This window comes from Dendrobates tinctorius, unplaced genomic scaffold, assembly GCF_039654945.1.
Source record: "Dendrobates tinctorius isolate UK_male_01 unplaced genomic scaffold, ASM3965494v1 ptg000048l, whole genome shotgun sequence".
NCBI lineage: Eukaryota > Metazoa > Chordata > Amphibia > Anura > Dendrobatidae > Dendrobates > Dendrobates tinctorius.
The window spans coordinates 496,722-513,970 of record NW_027361716.1 but is presented as its reverse complement, the minus strand read 5'-3'; the positions used below and the strand labels follow the sequence as shown (position 1 = coordinate 513,970).

Below are 17,249 nucleotides of genomic sequence, written 5' to 3'. Positions count from 1 at the left end.
AAGCTGATCATACACCAAAAACAAATTGAAATATAGCTTCCCAATGCTTGAAATATAGTTTCCCAATGCTGGATGCCCATAGTTGGGTCATGTTCGGTCCTTAATCACATTGAGGACATTTTTGACGCATATGATTTTCAGCACTAGAGGTGAGGACCATCCCGACTGGGCACACCTTGGCATTGGTGGGATGGCTTTTATGCTCTTTTTGATTAAAAAAAGAGTTTTTATTAAGTTCCATAGGTTATTTATAGGCACTGTTGCTTTTTACTTATAGCCGGGTATATGTTCATTTTGTTTCTATCTCAGGTTTTGTCTGTATAATGGCCAGTGAGAACAGTTCCTATGCGTTGCATGAATACCAACTTAAACTCTAGCTCATTTCTTTCAATTTTGCATTGCTAATATATGGTCAAATATGACCTGCTCCCATCAATATTACCAATGAAAACTTGACAACTGGTCTTTCCATTGAGTGGAGATCTTACAGGATGATTGTGCAGTAGAGCTTAGAACTGTTTTCCAAAATGTTCGGAGATCTTTATAGAAATGTAACGTTTTCTAAACATATCCCTATGACTCTCTTGTAGATGATGGGAAGTTGTCTCTGGAGGAGTTCCAGGCATTTTTCTCAGATGGGACCCTCAACGAGGAGGAACTTGAGAAGTTGTTTCACACCATCGACTCTGACAACACCAAGTAAGAATGTGATGGGTTTTTTTCTACTGCTTAACAGAGCATATCTTTGTGTTTCTTCTGTTCTCGCCTCATGACTGCTTGTCGTGATGGGCATTGTTTAGTTCTATTCTATCTATTGTTAGATACATTTAGTCATTCAAAGGAAATGTTCATAATGGTGCAATATTGGGGAAATATGGTAATCTATAAATCTACTCTTTGATCTGTAGAGAAATAAAAGGTCATTGATGTCTTTTTTCAGCATTGAATACTAATTTAATAGACAGCTTATTAATAAGAATTAAAAACAAGTTATGCCAATTAGCTAAAAAAGAAAACTGTTTCTCTAGTGACACCTATTGGAGGAAGCTTTTGTCCAACACTTTAACAATCCTTGCATCACGACCTATAATATTCCCCAAACAAGAGTCTTCTCCAAAAGACAACCATCTGCAGACAGCTTGTGTGCGTTTCTTGCATTTTGTCAATGCTAAAGTTGGCTGAGTGACAGGAAGGGCTTGACCTTGACTTATAGGGTAACTATTATATTTTTGGACCATAAGACGCACCGAACTATAAGACGCACTTAGGTTTTACAGGCAAAAAAGGGAAAAAATTGCAGCAAAAAATGTGGTCATGACGCACTGTTATGGGGGGATCTGCAGCTGACACTGTTATAGGGGTAATGTCCTCCATCCCGGTATCAATGTCCCCCATCCTGGACCCTTTTCTTGTATATTGGCCCATCCTGGTGTATATGTCCTCCAATCTGGTATAGATGTCCGCAACTCTGGTCCCCATCCTGGTATATAAAGTTGAAACTAGAACTTTACATACACTATATAAAATGACACATGTGCATGTTTTTCTCAGTATCTGACATGAAATCAGAACAAACCTTTTAGGTCAATTAGGATTACCATAGTTATTAATATTTGCCAAATGCCAGAATGAGAGAGAGAGAATGTTTTAAGGCATTTTTATTACTTCTTCAAAGTCAGAAGTTTACATATACAAAGATTACTATTAATATGATGATGTCTTGTGTTTGGAAGCTTCTGAGAGGATTTTTTTTGGCAACATCTGAGTTAATTAGAGACAAACCTGTGGATGTATTTTAATGCACACCTGAAACACACTGCTTCTTTATGTGGCATCATGGGAAAGTCTAAAGAAATCAGCCAAGATAACAGTAAGATCATTCTTGGCTTGCACAAGTCTGGCTCATCCTTGGGTACAATTTCAAGATGCCTGACGGTGCCTCGTTCATCTGTACAAACAGTTATAGACAAGTACAAACAAGATGGGAATGTCCAGTCATCACACTGCTCAGGAAGGAGTCAGGTTTTGTGTCCCAGAGATGAACGTGCTTTGGTCCGACATGTGCATATCAACCCAAAGACAAAAGGAAAAGACGTTGTGAAGATGATGGTGGAAGCTGGTAAGATTGTGTCAATATCCATAGTGAAACAAGTACTGTATCAACATGGGCTGAAAGGCCACTCTGCCAGGAAGAAGCTATTACTCCAAAAGAAACATAAAAAAAGCCAGATTAATGTTTGCAAATGCACACAGGAACAAAGACCTAAATTTTTGGAGACCGGTCCTGTGGTCTGATGAAACTAAAATTGAAATTTTTGCGCATAATGACCATTGTTATGTTTGGAGGAAAAAGAGAGAAGCTTGGAAGCCTAAGAACACCATCCCAACTGTGAAACACGAGGGTGGCAGCATCATGTTGTGGAGTTATTTTGCTGCAGGTGGGACTGGTGCACTTCACGAAATAGATGGCATCATGAGAAAAGATGTGGTAATACGGAAGCAACATCTCAAGACATCAGCCAGGACGTTAAAGCTTGGTCATAAATGGGTCTTCCAAATGGACAATGACCTGAAACATACTGCCAAAATGGTAACAAAGTGACTTAAGGATAACAAAGTTAGTGTTTTGGAGTGGCCATCACAAAGCTCTGATCTCAGTTCTATTGAAAATTTTTGGGCAAAGCTGAAAAGGCTGGTGTGAGAAAGGCGACCTATAAACCTGGATCAGTTACACCAGTTTTGTCAGGAGGAATGGGCCCAAATTCCGACCAGCTATTGTGAGAAGCTTGTGGATGGATATCCCAAACGTTTGACCCAAGTCATTCAGTTTAAGGGCAATGGTACCAAATACTAATGAAATGGATGGAAACTTTTGACTTTTGCAGTAAGTAATAAAAATGCCTTAAACCATTCTCTCTCTCTCATTATTCTGGCATATTAATAATTATTGACCTAAAATGGGAATGGTTTATTCTTATTTCTTGTCAGATAATGAGAAATACATGCATATGTGTCTTTATGTAGTGTATGTAAAGTTCTGGTTTCAACTGTATGTCTCCCATCATGGACCCTTCCTATTATACTGTGTATTTCCCCCATCATTGGTCCATCCTGTTATGCCCATAAAAAAAAACTATTCTACTCCTCTTTCAACCAACAAATTTATCTCATAACAGAGATGATAATCGGCACATTGACCTCAATGAGGACTTTCTAGGTGGGTTTGATTCTACTCACCTTTCCTCTGCTTTCCAGGCATCCGATATACTTTTCTGATTCTAGCAACTGACCATGGCGTGTAAGTGAAGGGCAGCGCATGACGTCACTTCAATGAGCCCCAAATCACAGGCGCACCGAAGACAGGAGCAGGGTCACCACTGCTGGAAGGGGCAGGAGCAGTGAATAGTTATTTCCCCATTAAAACCCCTTCAAGACCGCCAATACATATATATACTGACCTGAGATATAAGAGAATATCATCCCCATAAAGGTGACAATCCAGCAGCTTTCAGCTGTCCACTATATCTGACAACTTGCTGTATCACAAATGATCGGTGTTGGCACCGTCCATATCTGTTTAACCCCTTTAGTTGCTCCTGTCAAAAGTGACTACATCAAATAAATGGTTAAAAGATTGTGGGGGCTTGCACTTTAATCTAATTGACACACCGAGATCATGATTGTGTGGTCCTGATGTTTGCCATAGCTGTTCTTGGCCAAATAACGGCCTTAAGGTGCTGTCACACTTAGCAATGTACCAGCGATCCCGACCAGCGATATGACGCGGTCAGGATCGCTGGTACATCGCTAAGTGGTCGCTAGTGAGCTGCCACACAGGCAGATCTCACCAGCAACATCGCTGGGGATGGGGGTCGCTACTTACCTGTCACACCAGGCGATCCTGCGTCCTCCCGCCCGGCTCCACGCGTCGCTCGTCCTCACAGCAGGAAGCGCCGCAGGAAGCTGACGACGAGGAACAGTCCTGAACGTTCTCGCGCGATCAGCGATAACCAGCGGGGGAGCCGGTCGTAGGTAAGTATCAGACACAGCGATATCGCTAGCAATATCACTATAACGTCACTAGTTATAGCGATATTGCTAGCGATATCTCTTAGTGTGACATGCCCTTTAGAGTATCCCGGCTATAGCGGTCAGTTTAGAAGTTAGCGACATTTAGGTGGTAAACAAACACTTTTTCATTCCGGCTATACCACTTTGCATTAATTCCTAAAAATCACCTGAAGGGTTAATAAACTACATTACAGCAGTTTTCAATATGTCAGGGGGTGCTGTTTTTAAAATGGTATCACGTTTGGGGTTTTCCAATATATAGCACCCCTAAAGTCACTTCAAACCTGGATAGGTCCCTCAAAAAAATACATTTTGTAAATTTCCTTGAAAAATTGCTGCTACATTTTTAAACCTCCTAAAAGGCTAGCAAAATAAATTACAGTTTTAAAAATGGTGCTGATGTAAAGCTGACATGTGGGAAATGTTATTTATTCATGTTTTTCTGTGGTATGACTATCTGGATTAAAGGGATAATCATTCAAAGTTTGAAAACTGCAACTTTTTTTTACATTTTTGTCAAGTTTGTGATATTTTTTATAAATAAACACAAAACATATCAATCTAAATTTACTATTATCATAAATTATAATGTGCTACGAAAAACAGTATCAAAATCACTGGGATTTGATGAAGCATTCCAGAGTTATGACCACATAAAGTGACATTGGTCAGAATTTAAAAAATTGGTCCGGTCACGAAGGGGTTAAAAATAAATGAATAGTCACTGTTCCCAACACCCATAATCCCTCCCCCACTCGGCACCAGTGTTAGTCATACATTAACAGAGCAGAGCGAGGCGCGCTGCCCAGGAGCCACAACAGGAAGGAAAGAAGAGGACGGCATCGTATGAAGATGGGAGGCGCCGGACCACAACACCCATCGGACCAAGACCGGACTGCCCCTCAGAGAGTACAATCTAACCCCTTTTACTTATCTTTCAGGTTACATCGGGGGGCTTATCTACAACATTACAGAATGCTGTAGATAAGGCCCTGATGTCGGTGTACCGGCAGCTGGCAGTCAAAAAAAAGGCGTGACTGATTCCCTTTAACCCCACTTGCAACATTGATTGACGCTATGCATAGGCAGAAAGCTATTAATCAGCAGTGGATTTGCGGGGACAGACAGACCTCTCAAATATTGAGGACGACATTGCTTCTCTTTTGTTAATGCTCTCAAAAAGTTAGCGCCTATTCAGACATAAGTTTTCCTCGTGAGAGTGCTAATCTGTGTTTTTCTGTGCTTTTAAAATGACCTTTTTATTGATACCTCAAGATGGTATCAATAAAAATTACAGCTCGCAAAAGCAAATCCTCTCCAAGCTCCGTGCAAGAAAGATTTTAATAAGTTACAGATCTCAGAAAACGAAACAAAATTTTTCTTTTTGACCAGGTCCAGATTTTTTTAAACTATTTCTAAAATTTACAAAAAAAAATTAAGGCTGATTTCATATTTGCGTCTGTTCGCGCAGCGTTTGCTCTGCATAAATCCGCATGCGTCATGTTTCCCTATCTTTAACATGGTGTACGCAGGGACATGCGTTTGCATGCGTTCGCATGAAAACACATACGCATGTATCGTTTTGCGATGTGCGGCGGTGTCTGGCGAACGCATCATGTTGCATTTTTTGAGGTGTCAAAAATCTGTCATATGCGCGGACAGGCGCATGTGGATGAGTGCTTAAAGAAACGCATTACTGTCTATGGAAATGCATGCGTACGCAAGGACATGCATGCGTTCAAAATGCATGGGTTTTTCACATAATCATGTCCGGGAAATGAGACACGCCCATTGCATGTGGCTTTTGTCAAGGAAATTCTCTTAACGCATGCGCTGAAAAAAATGCAAACCCATGCAAACGTAGCTGTTATTTTGCCATCATGCGTAAGCTGATGCGGATAAAAAATGCTCCGTAAACATGCGTTTGTATGCATTCGCGCATGCAGACGATACACTGCGCACACAAACGCTAATGTGAACCTAGCCTAAGTTTGGTATTGACATAACTGTCCTTACTTGGAGAATTATATTGCCAGGTCATTTATTGCACAATTAATGCCATAAAAACGAAGAAACAACAAAAATGGTGGAATTGCGTTATTCTTCACCATTTCACACAACTTGGAGTTGAGTGCTAACCACTGAGCCGCCATAGCGACTCTAAAGGGTTAAGTGCCATCATATGAAGCCTGCATTATACCGATGACAATAAACTAACAGTATCAGCTAAGTGCCTGAATGAAGCCATAACGTAGTAGGGGCAGCACAGTGGCTCAGTGGTTACTACTGTTAGGTTGATGTCCTGGGTTCAAATCCCACCAAGGACAACAGCTGCGAGGAAAGGTATTTTTGGGTTTCTTTCTACCTTCTAAAGACATGCTGATGGGGAATATAGATTGTGAGCCCCAATGATGATGTCTGTAAAGTGCTGTGTACAATAATGGTTCCATATAAGCATATATTTTCTGCTATCTAGTTTTTGCTCCATGGTCCTCTACCTTTATTATATGATGGTTCTCTTCTATTACTGAAGAGGAATTTTCACATCTGATTACAGATGAATCAGACACAAAGGAAATTGTTCCGTGCATTATCGTATGCATGGTCTTTGGAGCTTTTCTCTCCTACAGCCACACAATGGAGCCACCGTCTAAGCTCCGTGCCTTGTCTATGAGGATGTACACGGCACCATTACTGCTTTCTATTCCTCTCCATCGTCCTGACAGCTGCTGCAGATAGATGCTTCGAAAAATGTTCCCTTGATTTATTGTGAAAGCCATAATCAAACAAAAGGGATCTGAGCCGCACGGATTCTCTTTTCTCTCCTGAATTCTGCATAATTCCACTAATCATTTCTGATTAAACATTTATTTCTGGTTTAAAGGGAAAATGCAGAGATTAAATCTTTCATGTCCCTAAATGTTTTTGCATCTGTTTTTTTTTTTATCTTAGAAAGTTTATCATAGAGGATGCTTCAATGATAATGAGAACGCTACCATTCTGGAGCACAGCGTTGGGTTTTCCATCATTCTGCTGGTGCCTTCCTCTTGTTCAGAATCTGTGGTAATGGCTTTTTCAGGGGACCAGGGCATCCCTATAATTGCATAGACTTTAAACCTACGGGGCGGCCGTGAAACCAGCATTAACACTTGACTGCGTGTATTCTCTCATTAAGGTCATTATATTAATTGCTTCCCATTCCTTTAACGCCATCATTTCCCTCCTTTTCCCCCCCTTACCTTAATGAGATAACCATCATGGTGTCAGACAGTAGGTAATTATACAGGTGTCACTCCTTATCGCATCACACATCCTTCTCCCAGTTCTGCAGCTCCTTGGCGTTCCTGTGCTCTGATGACAGACCTAAATACATCTTGTTACCTATCCAATAACCGTTTTAGATTTACATGATTGTGTGTGATGTCCTCAGACTCTTTGCCCACTTCTGCCACTCGTGATACCGCATTATCTTGTCTTGGGGCATTCATTGTCATTTTTTTGTGCCAAATTCTTCAAACTTGCTCTTCCAGTTAATGAATTTTGTGCTAAAATGGACTTTATTTTTGTCCTTTTTTGCGACTTTTTCAAAAAGTAGAACATTTGTCAAAATGGTGCAAAAATTGCACCAAAATATCTGGAATACATAATAAACCGACCAGAGGGATAATGGCATACTTTTAAGAAAACATCTGCAACTTTTTTAAGTCATAAATGATGAATCGGACAAACACCTCTTGAAACCCTAAACTCCTTCCAAAGTGCCAAGCATGAAAAGTATTTTGTAGAACCATTTTTTGCCGCAATTAAGTCTGCAAGTCGCTTTGAATAAGTCTCTGTGAGCTTTACACATCTTGCTATTGTGCTTTTTTCCCCATTTCTCAAGGCAAAACTGCTCCAGCTCCTTCAGGTTAGATGGTTTCCTCTAGTGAACAGCGATCATCAAGTCTGACCACAGATTCTCCATTGGAGAAGTCTGGGCTTTGACTAGGCCACTCAAAAACATTTACACGTTTCTCCTTAAACCACTTTAGTGTTGCTTTACCAGTATGCATTAGGTCCTTGTCTTGTTGAAAGGTGAACCTCCGTCCCAGTAATTAACCACCTCTTTGGCCAGGCTGAGAGTTTTGGTGGGCAGCCCTCTCTTGGCAGGTTTGTCGTGGTACCATATAATTTCTATTTGATGATAATGGATTTGATGGCTCCATGGGATCATCAGAGATTGGAATATTTTTTTGTAAGCCAGCTAAGACTTATACTTCTCAACAACATCAGAGGAGAGAGAAATTAAATTTAAAATCAGACTTTTTTTTGTGGTCGCCGTTATACCGTTAATAACGGTGATTGCAACACCGGGGTCGGTAAAAACCGATCCAAATCTCTGTTCTCTGAGGTCTCGGCTACCTCTGGCAGCTGAGACCCTGTAGAAATTCCAACGCTAGGGGGGTGCTTATGACCTTAAACCTCAGCACCATTAAAAAGCGGCGGCGTTGTGATTTAAGTACCCTTAACTGCCCCGCCGTTAAAAGGCGTATCGGCCGTCATTAAGGGGTTAAAGGTAACTCATCATTCTCCCCTGCTCTCGGCGATCACCGGCAGAGTGGGAGAGAATGATGAGAGCCGTGTTCAGCACCCAGTGCCGGAGAACAGCGCTTACTGTAACGCTTCTTCCCTGGCGCCTGTCCTTGTGATACTGATGCGGCACATGCATGCCGCACGTGTGCTGCAAGTATTACACACATGGACACTGACATCTCCGGTACCGGAAATATCAGGACGTGTGAAAGAGGTGTTATAGCGGGTTTTTATGTTTGGCAGCTGTCACACAATAAAAGACGCTTTTTATTTCAAAAATTAGTTTTTGCATCACCACATTTTGAGAGCTATAATTTTTCCATATTTTGACGCACAGAGTCATGTGAGGTCTTGTTTTTTGCGGGACGAGTTGACGCTTTTATTGGTACCATTTTCAGGCACGAGACGCTTTTGATCACTTTTTATTCCGATTTTTGGGAGGCAGAATGAACAAAAACAGCAATTCATGAATTTCTTTTGGGGGGGCCTTTATACCGTTCCGCGTGTGGTAAAATCGATAAAGCAGTTTTTTTTATTCTTCAGGTTAGTATGATAACAGCGATACCTCACTTATATCTTTTTTTATGTTTTATAAAAAAAGATAATTATTTTTGCATCGCTTTATTCTGATAGCTATAACTTTTTTATTTTTCCGGTGATGGAGCTGTGTGAGGGCTTGTTTTTTGAAGGACAAGATGACGTTTTCAGCGGTACAATGTTTATATCAGTCTTTTTGATCGCGTGTTATTCCACTTTGTTTTGCAGTATGATGATAAAGCATTTTTTTTTTGCCTTTTTCTATGGTGTTCACTAAAGGGGTTAACCAGTGGGACAGTTTTATAGGTCGGGTCATTACAGATGTGGGGATACCATATATGTGTACTTTTATTGTTTAGATTTTTTTTAATTCAAATATTGATATAATATTGATTTTTTTTTTTTTTTTTAATTATGATTTTTTGTAAAATATTTTTTTACAATTTAACATTTTTTTTTTATAAATTTAATTCTGTGTTTTACACTTTGTCCCACTATGGGACACTCTTTTTGTGCAGGCTGATCGCTTCTATAGCATGCAGATCTGCATGCTATAGAAGTTGTCAGTGCTGCACTTTCTGCACACTAATCTGAGAGACTTCCTGATCATCACTGTACATGACAGGAAGTCTCTCAGCTCTGGAGAACCGGATATCGTCATGATTACATCAGGTCTCCATTTCAGCGATTGGGACCCCGCGTTACGCTGCAGGGTCTCCGATCCAAAGGCAGAGGGGCTATCAGCCCCTGCGCTGGCTCCAGGATGCTGCGATCGTGTTCGATCACAGCATTTCGGGGGTTAAAGTGCTGGGAGCGGTCCGTGACCACTCCTGGCACTTAGTGTCGGGTGTCAGTTGTGAGAATCAGCTGATACCTCGCTGCGATCGGCCGCACACCACCCATGTGCGCGGCCGATCGCGATGACATGCTATCCCGTCCATAAGAAGTAAAGCCCAGGTCACATGGACGGGATAGTACGTCAGCTGTCAGAAAGGGGTTAACTTAGACTATTTAGTGCTGATGCATCACACTCAAATTGGATGACAAAAATATTTAAACACAGGTTGTAATGTAACAAAATAGGTAAAAAGCCAAAGGGGTGAATACTTTCACAAGCCACTGTAGTTTTCATAGTGGGAAGGGGATTAGATGCTTCGATGAAAATCCTGTAAAAAGCAAATGCCAGTGACTTTCAAAATTGGACAGTGTGCTCACAGAATACTTAGAGCAATGAGCCGCAGTCAGGAGGGTGCCAAGGACGAGAGGGAAGTCTGTTTGACCCACCTGAGGAAGGCAGCGTCCTGCTGTTGAAATGCGTTGTGGAATAAAGAGATCAAGCAGACTTCCCTCTCGTCCTTGGCGCCCTCCTGACCGCAGTTCATTGCTCTACATTACTGTCCCTCAACGAGGGTCTGCGACTGGTGCTGCCTTGGGCTCGTTATCTACAGTCCTCCTTACCAGGGTGGCTCACACCAGCGCTCAATTGAGACCGCTTTCATTTGTTCCCACCGAATACTTGTCACTTGGACTGGATATGACTCCATTACCAGACCAGGACCATATCTCTGAAACTGTGTAGCAGTTTAAAAAAGATGAAAACAAAAAAAACAAAAAGGAAACAAATTAAATATTCAGTGGATCATTAGGTGTTAAATAAGCAAAAATTGGCAATTTTCAAACTGACACCAAGTCCTCTTTTCAGCAGCCAACTAGTAGCTCCTCACCTCTTATTTCAGGTGCTGCAATGCAGTGTCTGCAGTGCTTCTATGCTAGGCAAATAAAGACAACATCACAATATTGCTATTTTTTTTCTATTTTTTGTTTATCAAAAATGTGAAATATCAAATGTACATTCATCTTGGCACAAGGAACCTCTAGCTGGAGAATGGGGGAGGACACCAGAAAACGTCACTGGTGCTGACGTTCCTTCCCTAATGCTTAATCTCTGCTGGACATGATCTTATCAGAATGCAGTCTTGCGTGTCGTCTACATCTCTACTTTTTGGACTTGCTACGCTGTGGTGATAGTCCTTTGTGCCAAGATGCATGTACATTTCTGATTTGAAAGGTTTGATAAAAGAAGCATTGGGAAAAAAAAAGAAGATATTATGATACCGTCTTAATTTGTTTGACAGGTTGTCTTCGAAAATGCAATGAAAAGTGTTTTTGTCAGGTGTTTGTAATCTAGTGTAACGCCCACCATACACATTAATGTAATGCCGGCTCTACCTGCCAATATCAACGATTTCACACTGTGGTTTTGTCCTGATGAAGAAGTTTGAAACATGTTCACTATTAAAAAAGAAGCAACAAAGATCAGCTCACCTCCTCTCCAGTCCCACCGTGCGGATCATGCAGTGCTGCAAGTAGTATGAAGGTGAAGCAGAAGTCCAGCGAGGGTGATATCCATAAAAAAAAACTGTTATTCCTGACTATTTTGATAATAATTCTGTAACAACATTCTTAAATAAAGATATTATAAAAAAAAAAAGCACATAAGTCCAAAATCCATCTTTATATCCACAGACACAAAAACGGGTAATTCCTACCAGTGACAGTCACAGGCTTAGGCCTCTTTCACACATCAGGTTTTCGCCGTCAGGCGCGATCCGGCGCTTTTGACAGAAACCGGATCCGGCGAAATGCAATGCCGGATCCGGTTTCCCCCCCATTGACTTGCATTTGTGCCAGATCGCGCCGGATGGCCATGCGTTTCATCCGGTTTTCGCCGGATCCGGCAATGTGTCGCAATGTGTCGCGATCCGGCGTCTGGAAAAAACGTCTACTGTAACGTTTTTTGTCTCCGGCGAAAAAGCCGGACACGCCGGATCCGGCGCGTCCGGCTTTTTCACACAATGAAAGCCTATGAGCGCCGCAATGCGCCGGATCCGGTTTTTTGGTCTGAGCATGCTCAGTAGCTCTGCCCACAAGACATATATAAAAGCAAGACAGTGGGACCAACAGCCACACCCAACATGCCACCCAAGACAGCAACCAGGCGCAGGAGAAGGCAGGAGACATCTGCAGCAGCACCACCCCAATTGGAGCAGCATGCTGAACAACGGGAGTCCAGCAGCAGATGAGAGACGGTAATTATCAAATCACCCATTCCTCCAAACTAGGGCTATTGAATATCAAGATATTCATTGGCCCTTTGTTTCTCTTTATTCAACAGCCGCCCAATAGATGCAGCAGCAGCAATGGCAGCAGCTGGAACACCACCCACAGGCATGGAGTGTGGCCACCAGGAAGACAGCACATCATCTTCTGGGAGCCCTCCCTCGCATCGTCAGCGTTTGACGGTAAGTTTTTATTTCCAAAATCCATCTTCTCTGTAATATATGTCTATTCATGGCCTTTTATTTCAAAACAGGAATCACAAGATGAAGAGGAGCTCCCAGAAGAAGAAGGGGGGTGGACAGACACCTGGAGTGGGCTCACAATTGGTAAGTTTTTTGCATCAAACGCAGAAACAACATCACACTACACACAACACATAGAAAACAATGTTCTGCAGACCACACACAGCAAACAAATGCCTACATCCAAAGACATAACATTTTTTGTTTTCTTCTCTAGTCTTCCCAATCTGGTGCTTGGCCAAGAGGTCCTCGCAGTGCCTCCCAGGGTCGTCGGCGACAGCAACGCGGCGGTCACCAGCGTGTAAGTATAAATATTTTTGCTTTGTTTTTTTGCACTTTTTATTTCATTTCTTTTGTGGAGGCTAATTATGTTATTTTTGTCTCTTTCTTTAACAGCCTTCACAGCGTGCTCCCGACTCTGACGGTGAGGATGGAGGGATTGATGTGGACCGCCTCATCGATCTCGTCAGAGAAAGGGAGCCGCTCTGGAATATGGCTGACTGCCGCCACACTGACCTGATCGTTACCCGACGACTCTGGGAGGAAATCTGTTCGCTCCTTGTGGGCCGCTGGGAGGACCTCGAAGCTCGGGCCCAGATTAAAGAGCGTAAGTATATACAGTACCGGTTGCTTGATGTAAACCAGTGTTTCCCGAACTCCAGTCCTCGTGGTCCCCACGGATCATGTGTTCAGGATTTCTATTTACTATGGAAATCCTGAAAACATGACCCCTGGGGACCATGAGGACTGGAGTTTGGGAAACACTGATGTTGTATACTAACCACTCCTTTCTCGTTTCAGGGAACAGAATTGTGAATCGGTGGCGGTCTGTGAGAGATCGTTTCAAGAAGGAGTTCAATAAAGAGATGCGGGCCCCGAGTGGATCTGGAGGACGCAGGAGCAAGTACGCAGAAGCCCTGTCGTTCCTCTGGGAAACAATGGTCACCAGAAGGTAAATATTACACACCACATGTAAAAAAAAAATGTTAGATGTAAATTTTTTTTTCAGCCAGGGCCATACCATGTCAGTATTTTAATTGTTTTTTTTTCTCTTTATTCCACAGCACGGTGAGCAGCACTCGGGAGCCGGCACGATTGGACCCTTCTGAGGCGATCCCTGAGGAGACCGGCACCGAGGGACACTTCGACCGTCCCGGTACATCTGCACCTTCCCAGCCTTCCAACACATTCGACCCATCTGTCCCATCCACCAGCACAGGAGCATCGTGGCCGCCTACATTACATGAAGCTGCTGGTGAGGAGATCGCTTTCCCTTTACCCCACCCTTCTGCCCCTGCCACCTCTAGTACACCTGCGGGTACTGGGCGGCAGCGGCAGAGGGGTCAGGAAAAGACTTATGCGCCAGAGTTCTTGCATCTGAATGCAGATCAACTCCAGCATTCTGGAGGTGAAGACACTTCTGCAAACCATGCATTCAGAAGCAAGATCTTCGCCAAACCACACCTTTTTCAGGTCTGTTGTGGAGCGCATGGAAACGCTCTCTCCTGCCCAGCAGATGCATGTAATGCATTCATGCCACGCTGCTCTCCAGCAAGTTACCTCCCAACCTCCTCCTCCTCCCACCACAGTAGTTCCTCCACCTGCACCCCCTCCAGCCACTTTCCATCCTCCCCCTCCTATTACATCTACTCCCCCTCCAGCCACTTTCCATCCTCCCCCTCCTATTACATCTACACCCCCTCCAGCCACTTTCCATCCTCCCCCTCCTATTACATACCATCCACCTCCAGCCACTTTCCATCCTCCCCCTCCTATTACATACCATCCACCTCCCCAGCACCATCCACCTCCCCAGCACCATCCACCTCCCCAGCACCATCCACCTCCCCAGCACCATCCACCTCCCCAGCACCATCCACCTCCCCAGCACCATCCACCTCCCCAGCACCATCCACCTCCCCAGCACCAGCCACCTCCACAGTACCTGCAAACTCCCCAGTACCAGCAACCTCCCCAGTACCAGACATCTCCCCACTTCCAGCAACCTGCCCCGTACCAGACATCTCCCCACTTCCAGCAACCTGCCCCGTACCAGACATCTCCCCACTTCCAGCAACCTGCCCCGTACCAAACTCCTTCCCCATACAACTTGCCATCAACATCATCTGCTCCTACAGTCCCTGCCCAACCCTCCACTCCACCACCCACCACTTCTTCTGCTTCCCACATGTCCACCCATTCTGTAGTTTTTTCCACACCTTCACCTCTAACTGTTCCTTCCCCACCACGATCCCAGTCCTCTCTCCACACTCCCATTGTCGGTGTCCCGCAGCCCCTACAGCAGTATTTCCACCACACACTACACAGAATTATAATGTGTGTATTTAAATAAAAATGACCAGTTTTATGGTTTCAGTTTTATAGTTTCAAAGTTTTATTAAACAAGTTTATTAAAATTTTAAAAAAGTTTACTAAAAAAAACATTTTTCAATAAAAGTTAAATTATTTTACACTGGTTGTCTGTCATTTCTTTCTGCGGCGAAAAAGGTTAAATACAGGGTATTTAAAAGGTGAAATGGTATTCAAAACTAGGTATATAACTGTGGGTAAATTTTAGCTTTTTGCCACAGTTGTGTTCCTGGTTGTGTTTGAAGCAAAGTATTTCACCTAAAAAGTTGTGTTTATTGTTGGTGATTTCCTAACAATGTACACAACTTTTGTTAAAAGGTGAAATACTTTGCATAAAACACAACCAGGTACACACCTGTGGCCTAAAGCTAAAAATAGAGACCATGACAAGATAGCCAACTTTGGTTGGCAAAGGTATATACTGTTGGTACAGAAGGTACACAAGTTTGGTTAGGGCACAAATCTTTCACACTCTGTCATCCTGCCAGTGTACTCTGCCTTGAGGTGACATAAAGTATAGTGCAAAATTGTCCCTCATTACTGAAACCGTCACAGAACTTCTAGTGGTAATGTCATGGTAATCTTGCAAGGTGGTTTCTTCAGAGGTGTCCTCAATGGAAATGGGTTCCTTGCAGATAACAAAATTGTGGAGTACCACGCACGCTTTGATCACCTCGTCCACAGTTTCTGTCTTGAGGTTGATCGCAGTCAATAGGACCCGCCATTTGGCTGTCAGAATACCAAAGGTACATTCAACCATTCTTCTTGCTCTTGTGAGGCGGTAATTAAAAATGCGTTTTGGTCTTGTCAATCCTCTGCTAGAGTACGGTTTCAAAAGGTGTTCTGACAGCTGGAAGGCTTCATCCCCTACACAGACAAATGGCATAGGTGGACCAGATGTTTGCGGCAGCGGTCTAGGTGGTGGGAACTGGAAGGTGTTTCCATACAGTTTACGCCCCATGGAGACAGTTTGAAAACTTGAGAGTCATTGGAGCGGCCATAGGCCCCAATATCAACCGCAATAAATTTGTATTCCGCGTCAGCGATGGCCATGAGGACAATTGAAAAATATTTCTTGTAATTGAAATATTCCGATCCCGATCCAGCTGGCTTTACAATGCGGATATGTTTCCCGTCCACAGCGCCCAAGCAGTTTGGAAACTGACATATCTGTTGAAACTTGTCAGCAATTTCAATCCACCTCTCTGTTGTGGGCTCTGGTAAAAACTCTTCAGCTAAGGAGTCCCACAGTGCACGGAATGTGTACTTCACAATTCCAGATATGGTGGAAATCCCGAGTCTGTACTGGAAATGCAGTGACGAAAGGGATTCTCCAGTTGCAAGAAATCTGTGGGGAATTAAAAAACAATAAATTAGTTTTAAATCACAGCATTACATACCAAAACTGACCTATAACACTTGGAGATACAAACTACCACCAACAAGATTGCAGTGAAAGTGTGCTCTGATGCGATCATATCCAATAAATGTGGCTTACCTTAAAGTCCCCATCAGACGCTCTGCGGGTGAAACAGAGAAGCGGCAATAGGTGTCCGCTTTTCTTATGAGGTGTGCAATGCGCTCCACCAAGTAATCAAAATTCTCCATTTTCATCCTAACATATCCAAAAAATTTATCTGGGTTTCGTCGAAGGTCCATGCATAGTGTAGCATAGACCCCACGCGTCATTCTCTTGGCTGTGCTGGGGTGGATCCACAAACGTCGTCTACGATGCCTGATGCGCTGCTGTCTCGCTCTCTCCTTCTCCAGAACAATCACCCTCAAACGATTTGCCTCCGCTGTAAAATCCGCCAAATTCTTCAAAATATTTCCAATGACAACATCCATCTTCGCCAGTAACTTGCTCTTCTCTCCAACCTGCACTTTCTCCTCTACAACCTGTCAAAGAAGGGCTGTAGGAACATGCTATATATAGTTTTCCAGTAGCCAATCCCATTCGGAAGGCCACAAGGGTCAATTTTAAAAACCGGATCCGGCGTAATCCGTCGAAAAACGGATAGAAAAACGGATGAACCGGATGAGACGGATCCGGTTTTGTCTGTCAAGAAAAAGACGGATCCGTCACATCCGGTTTTACTAAACATTTGCCGGATCCGGCGTTCCGGCATGACGCCGGATCGCGCCTGACGCCGAAGACCTGATGTGTGAAAGTAGCCTAGAAGTGCATTTAAAGTCATACGCGTTTCGGCGGTCGTGCCGCCTTAATCATTGTGATGTTCACTATTAAAACCGCATTGCTGGACATTGTTCTCCTCTTTATCCTTCCATACCATCCGAGCAGAATTAACTTTTTTTTATTCCATTTAATATCAATGA

General features: G+C 43.2%; 1 protein-coding gene across 2 annotated transcripts in view; it reads left to right on the top strand.

Moving 5' to 3' along the window:
• NECAB2 (N-terminal EF-hand calcium binding protein 2) overlaps positions 1–17,249 on the top strand; it is a 355,221-nt gene that overhangs the window by 134,211 nt on the left and 203,761 nt on the right. For both annotated transcript variants that reach the window (XM_073576269.1, XM_073576270.1), the window contains one exon: positions 591–699. In XM_073576269.1, the coding sequence (XP_073432370.1) occupies positions 591–699 (109 nt within the window). The remainder of the gene's footprint in view (positions 1–590; positions 700–17,249) is intronic.